Source organism: Seriola lalandi, unplaced genomic scaffold (genome assembly GCF_002814215.2).
Source record: "Seriola lalandi dorsalis isolate HSWRI2012SDOR001 ecotype SW California unplaced genomic scaffold, Sedor1 jcf7180002054319, whole genome shotgun sequence".
NCBI lineage: Eukaryota > Metazoa > Chordata > Actinopteri > Carangiformes > Carangidae > Seriola > Seriola lalandi.
The window spans coordinates 68,620-89,031 of record NW_019524872.1 but is presented as its reverse complement, the minus strand read 5'-3'; the positions used below and the strand labels follow the sequence as shown (position 1 = coordinate 89,031).

At 40.6% G+C, this 20,412-nt stretch overlaps 1 protein-coding gene across 1 annotated transcript in view; it reads left to right on the top strand.

Annotated features, from left to right (window-relative positions):
* Positions 1-20,412, top strand: part of LOC111655488 (protein kinase C-binding protein NELL1) — a 238,209-nt gene that overhangs the window by 152,893 nt on the left and 64,904 nt on the right. Inside the window, exon 13 of the mRNA XM_023406920.2 lies at positions 6,073-6,198. Within this exon, the coding sequence (XP_023262688.1) occupies positions 6,073-6,198 (126 nt within the window). The remainder of the gene's footprint in view (positions 1-6,072; positions 6,199-20,412) is intronic.

Genomic DNA, 20,412 nt, shown 5'->3' with positions numbered 1-20,412 from the left:
TAACTGGGCACCCAGCCTTTGGAGTAAAGTATACCTGTGTGAACATCCTGCACGCAGACACTGAGCACCTGTCATCTAGGTAAACTGTTCCGCTCGGTCTGACAGAAGGAGTCTGCCACAGTCTCAGTCTTCACAGTGTCTGTCTGAAAGTCTGTCAGTGTGCAGCTCAGTGAGTGGCAGCTTCTCGTTGGAGCCGCAGAGTGACGGATGGATTAAACCACCTCGCTCACACTGTTCCTTTCTCCAGATAGAGAACCACACCATCGTTCAGCTTCTCTACCCACGAGCCGTTCTCTGCCAAACAATGCGCGCATCGTGTTCCTTAGCAGGTTGTAATCTGCTCAACCTGAGTGCTTCCCTCTCTGCATGCGTCTTCTGAAAGGACAACAATGGTGATAAGTGCCGCTGCTCTCCAAAGGCCCTGTAATTAAATGCATCAGTAGTTCGTTTTCTCCTCTGGCTCTAAGAGACACGCAACATTTGAGAGAGGTGTGGTGCTGTGCTGCATGTTGATTGTTGTTTTTGTATTTGATTTGTTTGCAGAACAGAAAGATAGCGGCCCTGTTGTCATTGAGTTCAGCCTCTGAGGCCTTTGCACGCCCTCATCATGGAGATGAACCCCCCCACCCCCCATCATGAAAATCATTTGGTCCTCACCGCGGCTCACTTCATATTGCAGGATGATATTGCAGTTCTTTTCAAGTTTGTGTCAGCAGTCCAAGGTCTCGCTGCCGCAACGCATAGAGGGAAATATCCAAGCTCACTTTCCTACTTCACAAGTCGAAGTTGTTGAAAGCAATGCTTTGTATAAGACTCAATTATCATGGTGTGTAATTGCTGGCTGAGATTAATTCCCTCCTTCAGAGGCTGCCATTTTCCTGCCGTTCATTCTTATACAATATGAAAAACATCATCCACACAGGGATAAAAGTCCATCACAGGAATGAGAAGAAACTTTTTCTTTTATCCTCATTTAACTATGCGGAGTGAAGGTTTTGCATTACGCCATGCTCTGCTGCCTGTCAATCCTCTGACACAGACAAAGAGAAATGTGTCCCCAGATTCAAGAAAAAAAATTCCTCCAACACGTGTTGCCAAAGAAACTGAAGTTTCTACACCAATAAGCACCAAAGCAGAAAAGTAACGTGACCGACTTAAGTCCTAAAATTTAGATGAATGAGCATATATAGTATGCAAGTAAACAGGCAAGGTGGGTATTATTAAACCATGGAGGTGTTCATGCATTGGAAAAGCATCGAACCTTGGTAAGATTTTTAGTTTTGCTGCATTTGCACCAGAGGGACTGGATTCCTATGAGGACAGAGATATTGGGATGAATGTGATCATCTGATGACGGAACAAAAGTCGATGAAGTGGAGGGTGTTTGTCTGGATTTATTTATGAAGATGGAGGTAGATGAGGGTCAGCGCTCTCATGGCCTCATCAAGAAATTCTGTTTACTGTTGTTTTTATTGCAGAATATTTGAGGATCATGTTTATAATGTGACTTAGAATGACGTCAATGTTTTTGCTGGAAGTGATAGTTGGGGTTATTTGATGTGGGGTTGTGTGAGGTACTTATCTACAGTCTGTTTTACCTGTAGTAGCTTCGGATCAGTGTGCGCCCAGTTTGGAGAAGCAGCCGGGAGCACCGATACAGAAGCTGAGTGATTCGCTGCTGTGGCCACTTTAAAAAAAAAAAAAAACCCACAGAAGAAAGCTAATATCAGTTTTAAGTGTACGCTTTATTTTATTTTCACAGCTTAATATCGCTGTCGAATTGCCCTTCCTTTCTGGAACTGCAGTTTGTGAACTGTCGAACCACTGTATTGCTACGCACAAGCGCAACTGCGGCGCATCTAAGCGTAGGTTGATTGATGTGGGAAGAATTATCATTATTATAATATAGCACGAGGCTGCGACACAACAGAGTGTGAAAATACTTTCTGAATGTTGTAGTAGTAGCAGTAGTGTCACTACTGAAATTGAAACTGTAATCCTGGCACACACAATACTGTAACCCAGTAATATGGAATATATATAAATTATAAAGTAATATAGTTACACAATATTACACAATATTGTGTGCAGTCTAAACTTCGCCACCATTGAGTTCGCTGTGTGTCGCTGTGCTGTTTAATGTCGTAATGTCATACATTTTGATTTCATTACAAACTGCGCAGTGGTTGAGATTTGCACATAGACATAATAATTTGTATAAAAATGCCTATTATTGGAAAATATCTTTTTCTTTGCTGACTTTCACTTGCTGTTTCACTTGCTTATTGTTTCAGTGAAGTTCAGTGAGGAAAAAAAGAAACTGATTAGTTGTTTACACCAAGTGCATTAGAGAAAATAAATGAAATATCCAATTCTCTTTCAACACAGCCAGTGCGTGTGTGTGCATGCCTGTATGCTGAAAGCGTTTGCTCTATGCAAGCCTCAATTATCATGGTGTGTAATTGCTGGGGGAGATTAACTTTTTGGTACATGAAAATAGAGATAGGGAGAGCGAGAGAGAGGTCAGAGAAGAGGGGAATGCTGATTGCTGTGTACATGTGTTTCAGGCTGTGAAGGAGACATCTGCTGAGATGGTGACGAGACTTGTATCCAAAGGGGAGAGGCGCTCTGAACCACAGCTGTGGTCATTTCCAAAAAATAAACACTTTACTTTATTTCTTTTTTTTTTGTTTTTACCACGCGGACATGAATTAGTAAATAGTAATCTGTGCTCGTACATTAGTGTCTAGTGAAGTTACAGGGTGTTGTTGCGACTCCAGTCAGTTGGGGAGGAGCAGTGAGAGTTATAGTAGCTCTGCTTCAGTGCGGACATGCCTACAAATACTGAATTCATTCCTTCATCTTACCAGTCAGAAGAGACAAACCAGGCAAATTCTTGGAGGCCCCAAGGGGAAAAGAGGCCCCCGATGGCCCCTCATATTGGCACATTTTACAATGGCAACTAGAGACCCCCTTAAACCTCCCATTAAGACACTGTACAGTGCACTGATGTTGCCCCAAAACCCCCCTAAGTGGGGCCCCTGATGATGTGTGCTGTAGCTAGTGTCTACCCTTTGTCTGAATGGGAAGCATTCAGGGAAAGGCCGTAAATTGTAACGTCTCCCGATTTTCTGTACGTGAAGTGTTTAAGGGACATCTCTAAATTGTAGCGTCTACCGATTGTCTGTATGTGAGGCGTTTAGGGGACAACTGTAAATTGTACCATCTGTACAGTTTTTTTCCATCATTTTGAATGTAGATACATTCAGGTACACCATGAATAATATGAATAAGCAAATATTTTTCCATTTTTAAAAAATCTCACTGCTAGACACAAGTGAGCTCTATACATACTTGCAACAGGATCTATATTGCTCCAAGCTTTCATCCACTAAAAAGCTGTGATCACAACACATTTATTATACGAGCTCATCACAGACCGAAAAATGGAGAAAATAAAGTAAATGCATTAAATTTAACACATGCAGTGGTGCAAATCTATGACACAATATAAAATAATACAAAAGTTAAAAAGACAAATTAACGGCACTCAAAAAGAATATCCCACTTATCAATATTAGAGTTTTGCACCCACACACTTAATTTCTAGATAGAGATAAATTGAGTTTCTGACTGTCAACATTCTTGACTTTTAATAATTGGGAGTAGGAGTTTCTGCGCAAACTTTTCTTATTTTCTTCTTAACTAAGCAGTGATCCATGTTTAATGGTGAATAATCTGAGACTATCTGACTCACCACCACAATCAAATCGATTGTTCCATTTCCAAACACCATTCGATCCGTCAACTGCATTTCACAGAAAAAACCCAGGAAGATAATTGATTTACAATTCAGATTTTACTACGTGTTAGACCTCAGGGAAACGTGCACAGGAGTTTGAGCGCACATGAACACACTCCTCTCTCTGTCTTCTCACAGTTTCATAATTTTGAGTGGAGAAAAGAATGTGGTGAAGTTGGGCAGCTTCATCTGGTGGGCATCACACCACAACATGAGCTGCTGAAAGAGAGAGGTCAGCTGCAGCGGCTGCGGTCCTGGACGACGTTTACAGATACACGCGCAATCCGGGTTTATTAGAGTAAAGAAAGTACAGTCAACACACATTTCTGCCTCACAGCATCCGAACACTCAATATCCAAACACACAGTTCCTCTCCCCCAAACACACAAATACACACAAAAGGGATGAGCTGGTGCAACCACACACACACGCGCACACACACACACACACACAAACACACACACACACACACATGCACACACACACACACACACACACGCACACACATACACACGCACACACACACACACACACACATACACAAACACATGCACACGCACGCACACACATGCACAGAGAAAGTCCTATCCTGCCTTATTTTTAGCTACCCCACCACCACCAGCCATGACCTACATCACAGCATGAATAAAGCAGCAGAGAGATGAAGAAAGTGAGCTCAGAAGGGTGGAGGGAGAGGGGGAGGATCAGGATGAGGTCTGGGGGGGAGGAGGGAGGGAGAAACAGAGAGAGAGAGAGAGACACACCAGCAAATCCAGAAAAATGAATTCCCCCCGTTGTGAAATGACAGTTCCAGTTCTGTCAGCAGACCTCACCTGCTACAAGTCTCCCAGAGGAGGCTGCAGAGGGCGAACACACACACACACACACACACACACACACACACACATAGCTACAAACACAGGGGATAACACACCACGGAACAACAGAGTTCATAAAGCCTCATCATGTCTCCAGACTTGACATTAGATGCTTTTCTCACTGTAAATGGAAGCTGACAAAAGCGGCGAGACTCTTTCAATTATTGAGGCTGCGTGTTGGCGACATCACAGGCCAGCCGTCATCAGGCCCGGACAACGCCTTGGTGCCTATTCGCCAATAAAGCAAAATCAAAGAGCAGCTTTCAGGGTGGAGTAGGGCTTCAGGACACGATGGAGATTGGATTCAGGTACTGTTTCGTGGCCTCAAAGCACTTGAATAAGTTTCATGTTTTTGATGTAGCAGATCAACGCTTTTTATGCTGAAGGCCGGCGAAGCTTTGTACGCCTGAATACACGATCGGTCTCTCTTTGATTGTGCAATTCAACACTCCTACTGTACACTCTCCAAGGGTGAAATTTACCAAGAAAAAACCTCTGGGTGTTGCATGTAAGTCAATTACATACTTCATACAAATTCATTCTGTTGTAAGGGGAAAGTATGAGCTGAAAACCTCAAAGCAGGAATGTATTTATCCAAGGAGAGGATATGGAAATACTCTTCTCACTCTCTCTCTTTCCCTTAAGTGTTGCATACACAGTCCCTTAAGTGGTGGAGAGGCCTGTCAGCCTCGGGAAGCCAGCTCTCTGCTGCTCTGTTCCACATAAATACATTGTATTGTATACATACGTACACACACACACACACAAATTTAGACCCTTCTGCATAACACCTCCCTTGTGGGTTTCCGATCCCATTTCATCAGCAGTCATCCTGCTCGGCTAATGCCTCGCTGAGCTCTGTGTTTTAATGCTCATACAATGTCTTTCAAGCTACATTAGGAGGAGAGGGATTCTGTGTATGAAGAGAGGCTGTAATGTGTCGTGATATTAGCGGAACATTAGGGATGTCAGGAAAAAAGCCGCTCTCCCTCCTCCTCTGTCCTCTTCAGTTTGTTCGTCCTCATCCCATCAGATTTATCCTTCTCTTTCCTTTGCTCCCTCCCCCTTTTCTTTTGCTTTCTTCTCATCTTTCTCTCTTTCTTGTCTTTTCTGTCTTCCTCTAACTGAACAACAGACAAATACAGAAACAACAACAGTTGTCTGTGAGACTGATGAGTGACCAATTTTTGGATGGGTAACACTTTATTTAATAACTGTAAGCAACAAGGTAACGCCCTGAATCTGTGCTTTTGTAATGTGATTAAAGCAGCAGTGTTGAATCATTTCAGTGAGCTTCACCCAGAGTCTCTCTGTGTGTCCCCCCTCAGTTTGTCTTTTTGGAGAACTATCAGGGAGTTATTAATCCACTGTATCTGCTCTGTTTGTCCTCAGATATTGATGAGTGTGCGACCCAGATGCATTACTGCCAGTCCAACACGGTGTGTGTCAACCTGCCCGGCAGCCATCGCTGCGACTGTCTGCCAGGCTTCATCAGAGTGGACGAATACTCCTGCACCGGTAAAGTCTGCATGCTTGCAAACACATTACTGAATCATAAGATCTCATTACATAATGGCACACTCATAACTGTCAAAACTGGTTTACTGTTTATTTTTACTTTTGATTAGAAGGGAAGAAACGAAAGGTTGTGCAGTGGGTGTTGCTTTTGATCGTGTATGTCAGGAAATATTAGGCTCTTTTTTGGAGGACTGAGCATCACTGGATCTTTTATGATGATATACTCACTACAATCACTACTTTTTTTTAAAAACTGCTCTTGCTTCCAAATGTTCCACGGGATCCTGGATCACAGCAGAACTGTACTGGTGTTTTGGGTCTCCACCTTAGTTTGGGCGCCTCTGACAGCAAACCTGTGGTTGAAAGCTTTTCTTCTTCTTTCCTTCAGAAGTTGTTGTAAAAAACAAATATATAATAATAAGATAAATCTGCTGAACCCAAAGAAGGGTGATCCAATGTGATGATGCTGGAGCCAGTAGGGCAGTTTCCCAGTGGCTAGTGGGCTGGAAAACCTGTATAGTGAATGTGTTGTCGGTTATTGCCCATCCCTCTCTTTTAATTTAAATAAGTGTTAAGTCACAATCTACAGTGATTGAGCCTATGACCCACTGATGAAGGCCTTGCATTTAACAAGTTTTATGAACTGGGTGTTTGGTATGACTCGCACACAAAATCATGAGCAGCGTGTGTTCCATGTGTGTGATGGGACACACAAGTGTGGTTCAAAAACAAACCTGTAATTACCATGCGTGGCCACAGGTGTCGCCAAAGATAATGAAACACACATACTCGAGGTTGTTGGGGAAAATTCTTATCATCAGTGGTGAAGAAAAGAGCGCTGGAGTCCAGGATGTCTTAGGATGTTTATTGAAGCTTGAGCCCAAGGAGAAAGGAGGATTCATCAATACAGTCTCCTGTGCATGTCATCTCAAATCTGAAGCAGGAGCCCCCTGAGGATAGTCTTTATACACTTAATTACTATAGATTATATAGTTTACACTCCACAATTGGTCAAATATCTAAAAGAAGAGGAAGAAGAGTAGCAGAGTAGTTCATTAACCATAAACAAGGAAACATGACTTTATACTCCCAAGTGCTGATTCTTAGAACACCCGGCCACTTGTTACTGACCATCCAAGGTCTGTTGTTATCAGCCCTGGCACGAGTATTATCAGCAGCAAACCACAGCTGCGTCTGAAGGAGCCGCCTGTGAAGTTTAATGCAGTAACTGTGGCACTGAGACCTAGGGCCTCACACTGACCTTTCACCCTGAGTCGGTCATTCATTAGGTGGACTAGAGAAAGTTGCTTCTTGAACTTGGCTGAGAGCGGGACTCACGGCAGAGCAATGTTGGTTGTTGAGCTGAAGTTGTCCCGTGGCCTCAGCTTTTGTGTTCTAATTAGGATATGTTGGCAAGCTAATGAGCTAAAAGATTGTGAGCGTGACTTTAGTCAGTCGACAGCTTGCTTCATCTGGCAGGTTTTTATCAAATTCATATTCATGACACGATGTACATGTAAGAAACTGACTCAAACTAAGCAACACCATAATGTAGTAATACTCCTCTACAAGTAAAAACACAGTATTATCTTTTTGATTATAATTTTGATGCTGTTGATTGATTAGGTGGTTTTGTATATGAAATCTGAATCTGCAATGAAAATGATAACCACAGCTAAGGGAAGTTGATGCGTTGTGGTTTTCACACTGGCCCACGCTCGTGTGCAGTGATTCCTAAACGCGTCGGCTGCCGGCCACAAGGCTCTGCGACTGTGGCGCCGTATCTGTTGTTATCTGAAATTAAAGTGTTCAGAGAAGTGAATGCAAACTGATTTGGTAAAAACCCCTGCGTCTCTCCCTTTTTAAAGGTTGGGAGAATCAGCATCTAATCGAACGAGAACGGGTGATTGCAGCCATTCAGTTTTTTTTTTTGTTTTTTTTTTTAATGGCTTGTCTACCACAAATATTCTGATCAAAAGGATCCTGTTTCCTCCACATCCCTGACCTTCTCTGAGCTGAATATCAGGGCAAAGTATGGAAGAAATATCACCAACATATTTACCTACTTTTAACAACACGATGCAAATTTTCTGCCCAAGTTTATCTCTGTGGATCTCAAGCTATTTCTCAGCATACAATGCGGTGACACTTGTTCTGGCATAGCTGGCTTAAATTTTTTTTTTTTTTTTTTTTTTTTTTTTTTTACTCTAAAGGGGTTTAGGGCAGCATGCTTTCTCGGGAGTGAATAGGATGTGCTTGGTTGCTGCTCAGTGTTCCTCTGGAGAAGTGTTCTTTAATTAGCTCAGAGTTGGCAGCCACACGGGGACAGGGATCCATGGACAATCAATCTATTTTGCAGCTTGTAAACTGTCCTGGCTGCTTTCTGGGAGCCCAAGGAGCACTCTGTGCATCTGCTGGGAGAGATAAATCCTCTGTTTCTTTTTTCCCTCTTCCTGCTTCTCCTTCAGCTTTTTCCCGCAGGTTTCAAATCCTCCTGCATGAATGTAAAACACAGTTAGCGTTTGCAGTGCAGGGAGGTGACTGCTCATATTTCACCACGCTAACACGATTGCCCATTAGCTCCTGTAATTGGTGTGTTGTGCTCAAATCTGTATTGTTATTCTGTATTGTGTCTGCGGATCTGGAAAGGCTTTTGGTAATTATATTGTTGTCACTGCATTAAGCAGGACACACACAGACATGGTGGAAACCATTTTGTGAGTAAACAAAGAAAATTGCAAGATCTTGGAGCATTAAGCGAAAAGCAAGGAGAACATTTATTCAGGAAGTTCAGTGGCTGCTTGGATTACACAGTGAGTTGGTGGCGCTTCAATACCAGGAGGGAAACAAAAGAAAAAAGAAAGAAAGCCATACTAATCATCCATGGAGAATACCACACATTTAGTTTTTTGTAGATGCTGAAATGTGGTCAGATATTGAATTTCCTGACAAATATATACACTATCAAAGTAAAAGTAAGTAACAGTAACCTAAACAGAGCCTCATCCTATTAAAACCCTTTAACAACCACTCCCTTTTGGCCTGAATTAAAAGTATTTATACGTTAGAGACGGATTTGTACGTTTGTTTTTATAGTGTTGTAGCGGCTTGTCCAGCTAGCCCCGACTCGTCTCGTCACTTTCCCATAGCGACTCACTGTAGCCTCCCTGTCCTGAAGACGTAGCTCTGCTCAGAGGGCGTATTGTAGCTTCTTGTCTTGTAAACGTAACAATGGCCGAAGCTCCTGTCAAGTGAGATCATCACCGCTTTCTCCTGGCAAGAAACCATGTTCGACGGCAGAGAAAAACTAACAAATAGCCCCTGTGAAGGTTAGGATTAGGGTTATCACAGGTTTTCTCAGCCTGATCAAATCAAGTCTTCAGAGGACTTTTGTTACAATACTTTTCCCTTCAGATTGTAAAACTATTGGCTTATTAATAGTAATGTATTCATGTGTAAACAGAAACTTGTAGCCAGTTGGCATCAACCAAATTTGACCCATTTTAGATAATATTGCATAGCTAGTTAAATCTTTGTCAATGCATCGCTTAATAAGATGATTAAATACTTTATATGTAAAATCTGCAGGAGTATAAAGTTGCATGAAATGCCACCTAAATATACAAGTAGTGCTCAAATGAATTTGTACAACTGTTGATTCGTATGTTCCGCAGCCCCTTTGTCAGTCTGTAAAAAACTTGTGTTCTCTGTGTACGACAGCTCTTTTTACAGCTTCAGACGGATTTTGCGTTTTGCGTTTTGCTTTCTTGTGAACACACGACGCGAGTTCTGACTGTTTAATAGCTGCCGCTCAGGGGTTAGTGACCGCAGGGTGACATGACATCAATACGTGTCCTCTGCCAGATGTAAGGGAGTCACCTCAATATAGTGACAATCAAGCAGAAATGAAATAAAAACACATGGACCGCAGGGGAAATGTGCTTGATGTCAGTAACCGATGGCAGTCATGTGTTTGTTCCTGCCGTTTTACTCAAGGCTCGTGTGGGTGTGTGTACTGTTTGTGTGTCTCTATGGAGATCAGGCTGCTCTTGGTAACTTCAGCCACCCACAAGCTTACCTTGCATCACCGCAGGCACATACTCTACAAATTTAATCTCAACATTACAAGCAGCTCCTTCCTCGCAGAAGGAACAGACTGTCACCTATAGCGCGTGTACATGACTCATCGTGTTTCACCTTTGTCTTCAGACATTCTCAGCTTCATTCCTCTTCTCTCTCTCTCCCCCCTCCTGCCACCAGAGAGCTTGTCGTTTGTGGAGACAGTGCCAAGTAAACAATGGGAGGCTGCGATAATTGTGGTTCCACTTGATTTCACCTCTATGGAAAAAAGGCAAGCAGCTCAACAGTTGAAACAGGGGATGGACTTAAGGGAGAGGAGGAGAGGTGGTTCATAGTTCACTGTCAGTCCTTGACTTTATCTGTGTGCCGTTCAAAATAACATTTAAAGGACATTAGATTGTGTCATTATTTTTGGTGCTCAGCACAAAACTGCACTTCCCAGAGAACATATGTCAATCAAACAACGTGAAAAAGTGTTTATTCCCTTTTCATTGCCAGATTACGCAACCGCTCATCCTACTCTTCTTGCACTGGGCTGTCACAATATCAGATGTTCACTGCACAATTATCATGGGCAATGGATTCACAATAATAATAATACTAATAATGCCATCAGTCAAATTCATCTTTAATTTTGTTTATTGTGTCTCTTTTTTGGCAAATGAATTACACTCAAACTGCACAAAAGTGCACTTAAAGAACTATTAGTCTTAATGGATAGTGAATCAGATGACATGGCAAACAAAACAAGGCCTAACACCATATTATCATATTTTGTATTATTAACATGATATCAATATTTCATAATTAATTGTATAAATTGTTAAAATTAGATAAAATGCATGATTTCAGAGGCAATCATCACACAGCCTATGAAGCGAGGTGTGATGCTGTTCAGGTTCAGGTGAACAGAAACATATTAATTACATTCAGACAAATCTAAAATTATTTTGAAACTTCTAAACAACCAGGAGAGTTCAAGCTTTACTTGTAAGTTGATCTTTCCTGTCTGTGAGATCAAATAGTTCCAACTGGTCAGCAGCAATAACTTCTATCTCTCTGTCCTCAGTTTTTGTTGTTGATGGTTCATGAGAAAAATCTACACAAATCAATTAGAAAAATGCCCCTGAAAGTGTTTGAAACCTTCCTGTGTATCAGGAGAAGTTTCCTGATAAAGACCGTCCAGACGGCGAGTTTTGAGGAATGAAAATGTTTCACTGGCTACAGGATGAACACATAGGAAATATATATTTAAAAAAAAAAAAAGATATTTACTTTCAGAATATCTATTTGAAAATAGATTTTTTTGAATATTTTTTATCAGTGTGTTGAGCCCAGTTTGCTAAAGTGGAGATGATATCAGCATGTACCCTCAGTCTTTATGTTGCGGTGCAAGCGGAACCCAAGCAGTTTCCCCTGTGGATGGTCATTACGGCCTCTGACTTCATACGTTGGTGGATAATAGCTGTCTGCCACTGGTCATTTGTGCAACTCTTACTGTGTACTTATCTTATCATCTGTGGGGTTTAGAGGAATTGTTTCCTGCATTAAGCAGACGCCGATAAAACTTGCAGTTACAGATTAAACCGCTGGAACTAGAGGTTTAAGGTCCTCCCTTCCTCTCAGCTCTGTCCTGTAAATGACCTCCAACAGTTGGTTCAGCTCAGACTGGGAGATAAAGTGTAGTGTAGCCTTTTTAAAATGAACGCCTCACCTACTACAAGCTGTAGCTTTGCGCACTGTATGAACGGGAGCCATTGAGACTCACAGTATATTTAATCTATTTGAGACCTCTATTACGGCCAAGCTGAAGCTTTTATACTCCTCTTAGTTAACTCGAGACACATCGCAGTGTATAGTCCACACGTTCCCAACCTTAACCCTGTAACAATACGGACGCCATATAATACATTCTAAAAGCACTTTTTTATTTTTATTTTTGTCATAATGTCATAACCATGACTGTCTTTCCTTTTAATTCCTCCTGTTGCTAACCAGCTATCCATTTTGATACTCTGTGTCCCAGCCAGCAACAACATGAAAAAAGTTCCCATCATTGGCTTATTACAGTTAGAGGCATTTAAAAACACTATTTACATTTTTTTATTATTATTATTACATCTTTTCACCAAAGAAATACTGTACAAATAGAAGTTTGAGCACAAACATGTTTTGTCAGGTTGAAATTCTATGTACAGATGACACTTTTTTTAAAAATTCAAATACAATATTACATTTTTTTACTAATTATAATGAGTGTAAATGAATGTGAAATCTGGCAGGAATGACATTGATTAATGCACGGAGGGCGAGCCTGCAACACCTCTTAAAAAACTTCAACTCATAATAGATAAGGTTCAACTGTAAAAGATCCTGCCCCAATATATACTGTATATATCATTTGTCACAGCTCCTGTAAGGGATCATACATCAGTCCCCCTCCATTCAAAAACTGTGTTTGGGTCACTGGATGTTTAACCTTCACTGTGCTCAATGACATCCGTTGAAAGGGGGAAAGTCACCACTTGAAACAACTGAGACGTGGAAACCTGTGTCCTGCGTTGCACACGCGTTGAAAAGGATGTTTCAGACATCTCGTCCCCAGTCGTTAGTTTCAAAATGAAAAATACTTAAATAAGGAGGAGTCCAGTTTTATATATCCTCAAACATGCATGCCTGGTTAAAAAAGAAAAACTATGAATAATTTCATGTTTTTTAACTTTTGATTACCAAAACTGATTAAAAAAATCACATCAATCCAGCTGTGATTAGCGTGTCGGCCTTTCTTGGTCCTTTCGCTGACGTAAACACATGGGGGTACTTTACCTGTATTGATTGAATCGAACAGATTTAATTGTTTGCTTTCTTTTGTTCACGTGGTGCCGCCTTTGATCCTCTAACGTATTTATCTTCTGTCCTCATCTGCACTCTGCTGATCAATACTTGACTTCGCTATTCTCTTATCAACGTGCTGTTCATAGACAATATGCTCATGCTCTGCTGGACGCATGGCTGACCGAAAAAAAAGCCGCCATTAATTTCATGCATCAGTTGCTACATATATTCTCCAAAATTCTAGCATTGGGAAAGGCTGCACCCACCTCCCCAAAACACATTATATGTTTAATGAAAATTTAATCAAATCCGATTCCAATTATGCATATAATGAATCTGGAGCTCAGGTGTGACGAGCCTGGAAACCTTGGCAACCCTCCCTGTATACATTAACTCTTCAAAACTGGAGGTCACGCTGTCAGCCTGGCTCGATTTAATAAGCCCATCAAACCCAGTTTGGGAAGGAGTCAGACAAGTTTTCCTTAGTCCTCGCTTTCATCCAGGTGTAATTGACTCTGAGACGGTGATGTTTATATTTGGCTTCCCCGTGCAGGTTTGATGTACGGAGTGTTTCTTCCTGCTTGTCGGCTGACTGTACAACCATCTGGAGTGACGTCAGTCCTCACATCACGCCGCTTTGTCTCTTCTTCTTTGATGCATTGTCTTCCTGCTCTCCTGGCTGAGCACGCATGGAGAAATGTGGAGTAATAATGCTCCGTGGCTATGGGATGGATGTTTACTGACAGAGCACTTTAATAGAACATGCTTCTATTAATGTGAATTGCAGCCTAAGCATCTTTATTGCCTTGAGCTGTGTATTGTAGATGAACTGCATTATCTTGCTGGTTCTTTGCTGCTGCATAGAGACGTATGAACTGGGTGGTGAAGCTAACCAGACGCTAATTCCACTAGCACAGAAGCTGTAATTTAGGATGTAAATGAACATATTTGCAGCACAATGAGAAGCACTTACTTTAAATTGCCAGGTCTTTATTGTTTCATGTAATTAGTAACGTGTTATTGTAACACATGTGCACTTCCTCAGCAGCAGTGCAGATTTCTCCTTTGGTGCCACTTCTTCTGCTTGATTTCATTTCATTTCATTTATTTATTCGCACATTACAAATACATTGTATATGTGTTTTTTGGGTTTTTTTTTTAATGAAGTGGATTTGCAGGTGAGGTAAGAAAGCAATCTAGGGCTTATCTTAAAATCTCACCACAACAAAAACATTTACATCATACAAAGTGAGAAAAAAGTTAAAAAATAATATAATGTAAAATGTTTACATGAATCCATCAACCAGAAATACAAAGAAAATGAAATACAAATACAAAAACACAGTTAGTCTACCCTGATTCCCATCTGAGAGCTTATTAATGCTTCTTTTAATCTTCTTTCAAAAACAGGTAATGAGCATGAGGTGTCTACCAGGTGTAAGTCGGTTGCTTCTTCTGACCCTTGCTTTTGCAAAAATGTTCTTATTGATGCTCTTAAAAGTTTAAAAATAGTAAAAGTAAAGAAACTGTAAAGGGTGTATGCCTTATTCTGGTGTTAGAGCAAGAAACTCTAATCCTGGCTGAATGAGAAGCATATTTTAAATCAGTTTGGTATAAAAGTGCAACATAAACATAGTTTATTTACCATTTTAAAAGGTTATAAACGAAAAAGGCAAAAATATTCACAGCATCGGCTCGAATCAGTGTACAAAACATCTCATATGTAGTCTGCCTTTATAGTTGAAGCAGGTATAGTTAATATGTTTATATATACAATGGATCAGAGGGGTGGCTCATAATATCAGACCCACAGAGTATTCTCCGCAGTTCCCCTAGCTCCAAGCATTTGAGGAGGTTATTGTTTGGGTTTGCTTCACAACTCTTATCAGTCTTATAAAGTTGGTCATTTTTCAGATGCAACAGGCAAGAGCTCAAAAAACCCATTGTATACTACCTGTCCAGCCCCAAACAGGGGCTAAAAGGCAAACCATGTCTCCTAGAGATGATGTTCACATACAGCCAATTACCAACTGCAGATACGTTTTGAATGAAAATGTAATTGTGTCAAGATTATGTTTTCTGTTAACATAATTAGGAAATGTTGTTATTTAATTGACAGGTTGTAAAAATATGTTGATGAATTGAACGTTCAGAGGCAGCGTGTTTAATTTCTGCCATAACATTTGATCTTGCAGTATAAAATTCACACAACATTATTAAACTCTTTTCATGTTTATGATTAAGCACTTGCAGCTCTGGGTTAATGTTCACACTGACTTCAGACACGATGTGTTTACAGGAAGAGTAGCCACTGTTAGGATTTAAATGAATCTAAATCTATTATCATTTAGTCAAAACCTACATCTTTCCCTAACATTAATCTAAACCTGCCTCCACAGCTGTTAATAAATGTAGCACTTCATTCATTCATTGTGATTGTGCCACCACAGCGTATTGTGGAAAACATTTAGTGGTAATGTAATTTCTAGGAGACAAAGTTGTAAAATGAGAGCGAGTACTGGACTTAAATCCATAACTTCTCATATTGCTCCTCTCTCTCTTCTTCTCATCTCTCTCTCTCTCTGTCTCTCTCTCTCTCTCTCTCTCTCTCCCTCTGTCTCTGTCTCTCTCTCTCCCCCTCTCTCTCTCTGTCTCTCTCTCTCTGTCTCTGTCTCTCTCCCCCTCTCTCTCTCTGTCTCTGTCTCTCTCTAGCTCTCCCCCTCTCTCTCTGTCTCTCTGTCTCTGTCTCTCTCTCTCTCTCTCTGTCTCTCCGTCTCTGTCTCTCTCTCTCTCCCCCTCTCTCTCCCTCTCTCTCTCTGTCTCTTTCTCTCTCTCTCTCTCTCTGAACGAGGGCGAACAAAAATGACATGACTGTTTTCTCTGTAATTCTTTTTTTTCTCCAACTGCTCATCAGCAGTGGATAATTATTATTATTGATGGCAATCATCAAAGGCAAACTAATGTAGAAAGATAGGGCTGCAGTTGAGCGAGGTAGGCGTCATACACAGGTGAGGTGGTCCGTCACCTCATTCCTTGCTTGTTATATTATCGCTGGTTAAGTTGACTGTTCACGGCTGAGGCCAAAATGACCCTCAGGCCATGTATTAATTAGCTTTTTATTTTTATTACTTTGGGAAATTTTCTTAAAGCTTGTGCAACATTCAGACAGAAATCATACCTTTGTGCCTCAGTCCAGTGATGGCATAAATTATGATGAAAAAATCAAGAGACAAAGGAGAATAGAAGTCAATCTTCTTGTAAAAGCACATAGAAGCTCTTAAAAAGTCACCAGAAGTCATATAGGTTCCTCATTCTAGACTGCCTTAAGGAGTCCTGAAGGCTCTGTTTTGTCGTAATAAAATCTTAATAATAAAACCTTTTTTTCTAAGCACACACGTGGCTCGTATGCGGCAGTGTTGAAAAGCAGCTGTGGAAGATGGAATTCATTGACTTTGGGGTCAAAAGAAAACTGCCTCTTGAACTCCAGGTGGATTACTGCAGAAAAAATCAGAAATTTCCTCCAACTAATTTTATGGTAATCCATGTCCTCCGGGTTAAATGCGATGACAGGCCGTCAATATATCTCCCCAGTGACACAGGACAGATCTCTGTTGAGTTCACGTCACGTCAAGGTGAGCAGCAAGGCAGAGGCGGAAAGTGAGCATGACGACTTTGCATTGGGAAAAAAGGAAAAAACCCTTGAAAAATCCTGCCCTGCTCTCCCTTTTTTTATGGGCTTGTCACTGGTCATTAAATTTCACATTAGTGAAGTGTTCTGCTTGACATTATTGAATGAGACAACGGCAGGTGCTTAAGAGATGAGGACATGGTTTAGATATTTATTATGCAAAGTAAAAGTGAATCATGAGGTGTTGGTTTTACTTATAGATTCCCCTAATACACACTGCCTGTCTCTTTTAAGTTGGTTTTATAGACCAGTTAAAAAAAAGGTTCTGACCTCTGAAAAAGAGACAGATTAAATCTGAGAAAAAAAAATTGCGATTACTTCTGTGACACAAACAACTTTGACTTCAGATTAGTTTGTCTGATGCTAGACCAGTTTGAGTAAAATATGAATAACAAAAAAAACCAGAAGACAGGTAAAGAGGTGCATCAGACAGAAAGGGTAAAAAGATGTGTGAAGACACAGCTGCTGTAGTATTTACTCCAATAGCAGAAATGGTTAGTGTGGTGGAAAGAGGTTTCGAAGGCTCGGGACAGATGCAGCTCAGTCAGCTGACCGGCACACACTGCAGCAGACTCACAACATTAGTTAGCTGATGCACACAAAGGAAGATTTCATTATCAAACTGTACATCACAATACAGATATCGCTAAATCTACATGTAGATACTTGTTGTTTACTTACCTTTGTGCAGTTTCAGAGATTTCCACTCTGCAAAGGACACACTGTCACATTTGAAATCATTTTCTGTCATCTTCCTAGTTTTCACTTAGGTTTCAAGAAACAAAAAGGACACAGGCTATTTAGCTGTTTTTTCATCTCTGATAAAGTAATTACAGAAGTAATTATAGGTCTCTTGGGGAAAAGTTCTGTGGTGACTCTTTGCAAACGTGACAGGATAAGAGAGGACATTGAAGTACGATCCAGACTCACAGCACTTTGTGCCTGTGCTATTTTGTTATCTCGTAGTCCTTGGCTTGGTGAAAGATCAGTTTCTTATGTCATCGTCAGACATCTTTCAGATCTATTCACAAGCATCCTTACAAGAGTAAAAAGTCCCTCTTCAGAATCAAATCTGTCCCTTCAAAGTGACCTCCACGGCCGAGAGTCAGTATAAAGCCTGTGTTGTTTGTCTGTCTCGTCAACGAATCTTCTAATCCACTGATCGTCTACAAAATGTCAGAAAATAGTGTGTATGACAATTTCACAAAATCCCAAGTACATATATTCAAATGTCCAGGTCCTAAACCCAATGGCATTCAGTTCTATCTATGGAAGATAGTGTTTGCCCCAAAGGGACTAAAAAAAAATTAATTTCATGTCCCTTTACGCCAAGCTGATTCAGAATCTCCAGTTGTGTCTGGCTGTAAAGGAGCTGATAACAGAGTCTTTCATTTACTCAACGAATCATTGAGTGGTCCTACAGTATTCTGAGTGAGGATTCTTGACAATCAGAACAGAACAGAAACCCCTGCTGTGTTTAATAATAGTCATTAGTAACAGCCTTAGTGAGATGTGAATAAAGAGAACGTGGTTGTGTTACACTAATTACAGTCCCCGTCCTGTCTTTCAATTTTTTTAATGTAATGATTATCTCTTATGAAACATGTTCATACATAATGCACTCGACAAAATTTAGTAAATTATTAGTTATATCCTCCACACTTCAACACAGATTACAATGAATCTTGCACGGCGTCAGAGCTACTTAGGCTGCACCATCAATATTTTTACATTTGAATAAATATGAGGCATTTAGCTGCCTGTCTGATCCAGAACAAATTAGTGTGAGAACAACAGTCCAGGAAGCTTAAATTATATGATTGTTAGCATGACGAGCAAGTGGCGGTGAGCAGCCATAAATCACAGATGAGCAGTGGGAGCGAATGCAAAACAGGGAAAGTTTGGTAAAGACATAAAATATGTAAAAGTTGAAAACTGCAAAACAGGTCAGCATTGCCTTCAAAAATTCATCTGAGCATTTTCTGATTCACTGAAACTGTGACAAAGAAATAAACTCAAATACAATTTTGCACTTCAACTTAGAAACGTTTTTAATGAGGCTACCTGCTGCACTATGAAGCATAAATCCTTGTAAAAGTACATTCAAGTTAAAATATTCATTCCACACTCAAAATTGATCCTGTGACTAATATGTTATTGACATTATTAGGTTGTTAAACTGATGCATCAGTGTGAGGGCAGTGTTTTCCTGTTGTAGCTGTTCCAGGTGGAGCTAGTTTTAAAGGTCACATATTGTATAATGGTCGATTTCCATGTCGTCTTTGATTATAAAGCAGGTACAGGTTTTAAATGAATTAAGTATTGAAGCGCTCGGTCCACAGAGAAATGTACACAGTCTGTATTCACTAACTGAGACTTAAAACGAGCCGTGAGGACCTCTGTAACTTTGTGATGTTACAACAAAGAAGTCACCACTCTCAGCCGTGCCCCAAGCCCCGCCCACCGTGATCCACCATACCAACCTTGCAGGATTTAGCTTCTTTTGAGTGTTTACCTGAAATCTGCTATATTCTTATTGCCTGAGAGAGGAGATGTAACACTACATTTAGATGGTTTTACTAAAAACCACAAATATACTTTATATTCTCATGGATGCCAAAACTTCAAATAAAACACAGGAAAAGTGGCAAATATGGGACCTTTAACTACTTTGCACACAGTTGTGGCAGTTTAGGCCACTGGTTTCCAGTACAGGTCACAAGAGAAATGTGAGGGGTTATGAAATTATTAATGGGAGAGGAAAAAAGAAAAAGTTCTGCCACACATTTTTCTCAGATTTTAATTATTTCTGAAATATTAGATCATTTCACCTTTTCATAAGCTCCCATCCTGTCTGTGGTAAAATCTTCATCTGCAAAGGAACTTCAGTTGTCATGTAGTTGTGCTTGTGTTTGAGTAAAAATTACAATATTTCCCTATGCACTTTGTTATTTTCCACCACTGCCTCCTCACATTTTAGTTTGGTGTTAAATTCAGGCTGAACACGAAGCACATTTCACAGGCGGCGTGATTACATACAAACTCAATGTGGACACAGATTATTAGCTCTAGGCAGTGCAAATGCAGGCAAACAGTTGTGTATGCATTAAAAATGTTTCAGCTTGAGCACAAAGTTAGCGTTTACCCCAAGGCTTAATGACGCCATTTTATCTACAAAAACAAAAGGCGGAAGGAGGAAAAGTAGGGAAAGAAAAAAATAAAGAACCAAGGTTCATTTTTACTGTCAGTAAATAAGACATTTGTGCAAATAAAGTAAACAAAGCAAGGGAAACGATCATTTTGTGTTCAGTCTGAGGCACCGGCTGGATTAATTGAAGTGAAAAAAGTCATGCATAGTATATACACCATTTTTTGTTCAAAATCCCATAATACATTGTGTCACCTTTGGTACATGTGTAAATTACTGTTACGTGATGCCGCTCCTATCAGTAATGATGAGTCGTAAGTTTCCCAAGATCTTAATTTGCTGCTCACTAAACGACTGACCCTTCAGTGAACAGTAAATGAATGAAGGAGTTTGATTTCGGGCACAGCTGTAGTTCTGACCCGTCCTCGTCGGTGAGAAACGTTTGTCCCAGTAATTGTGTGAA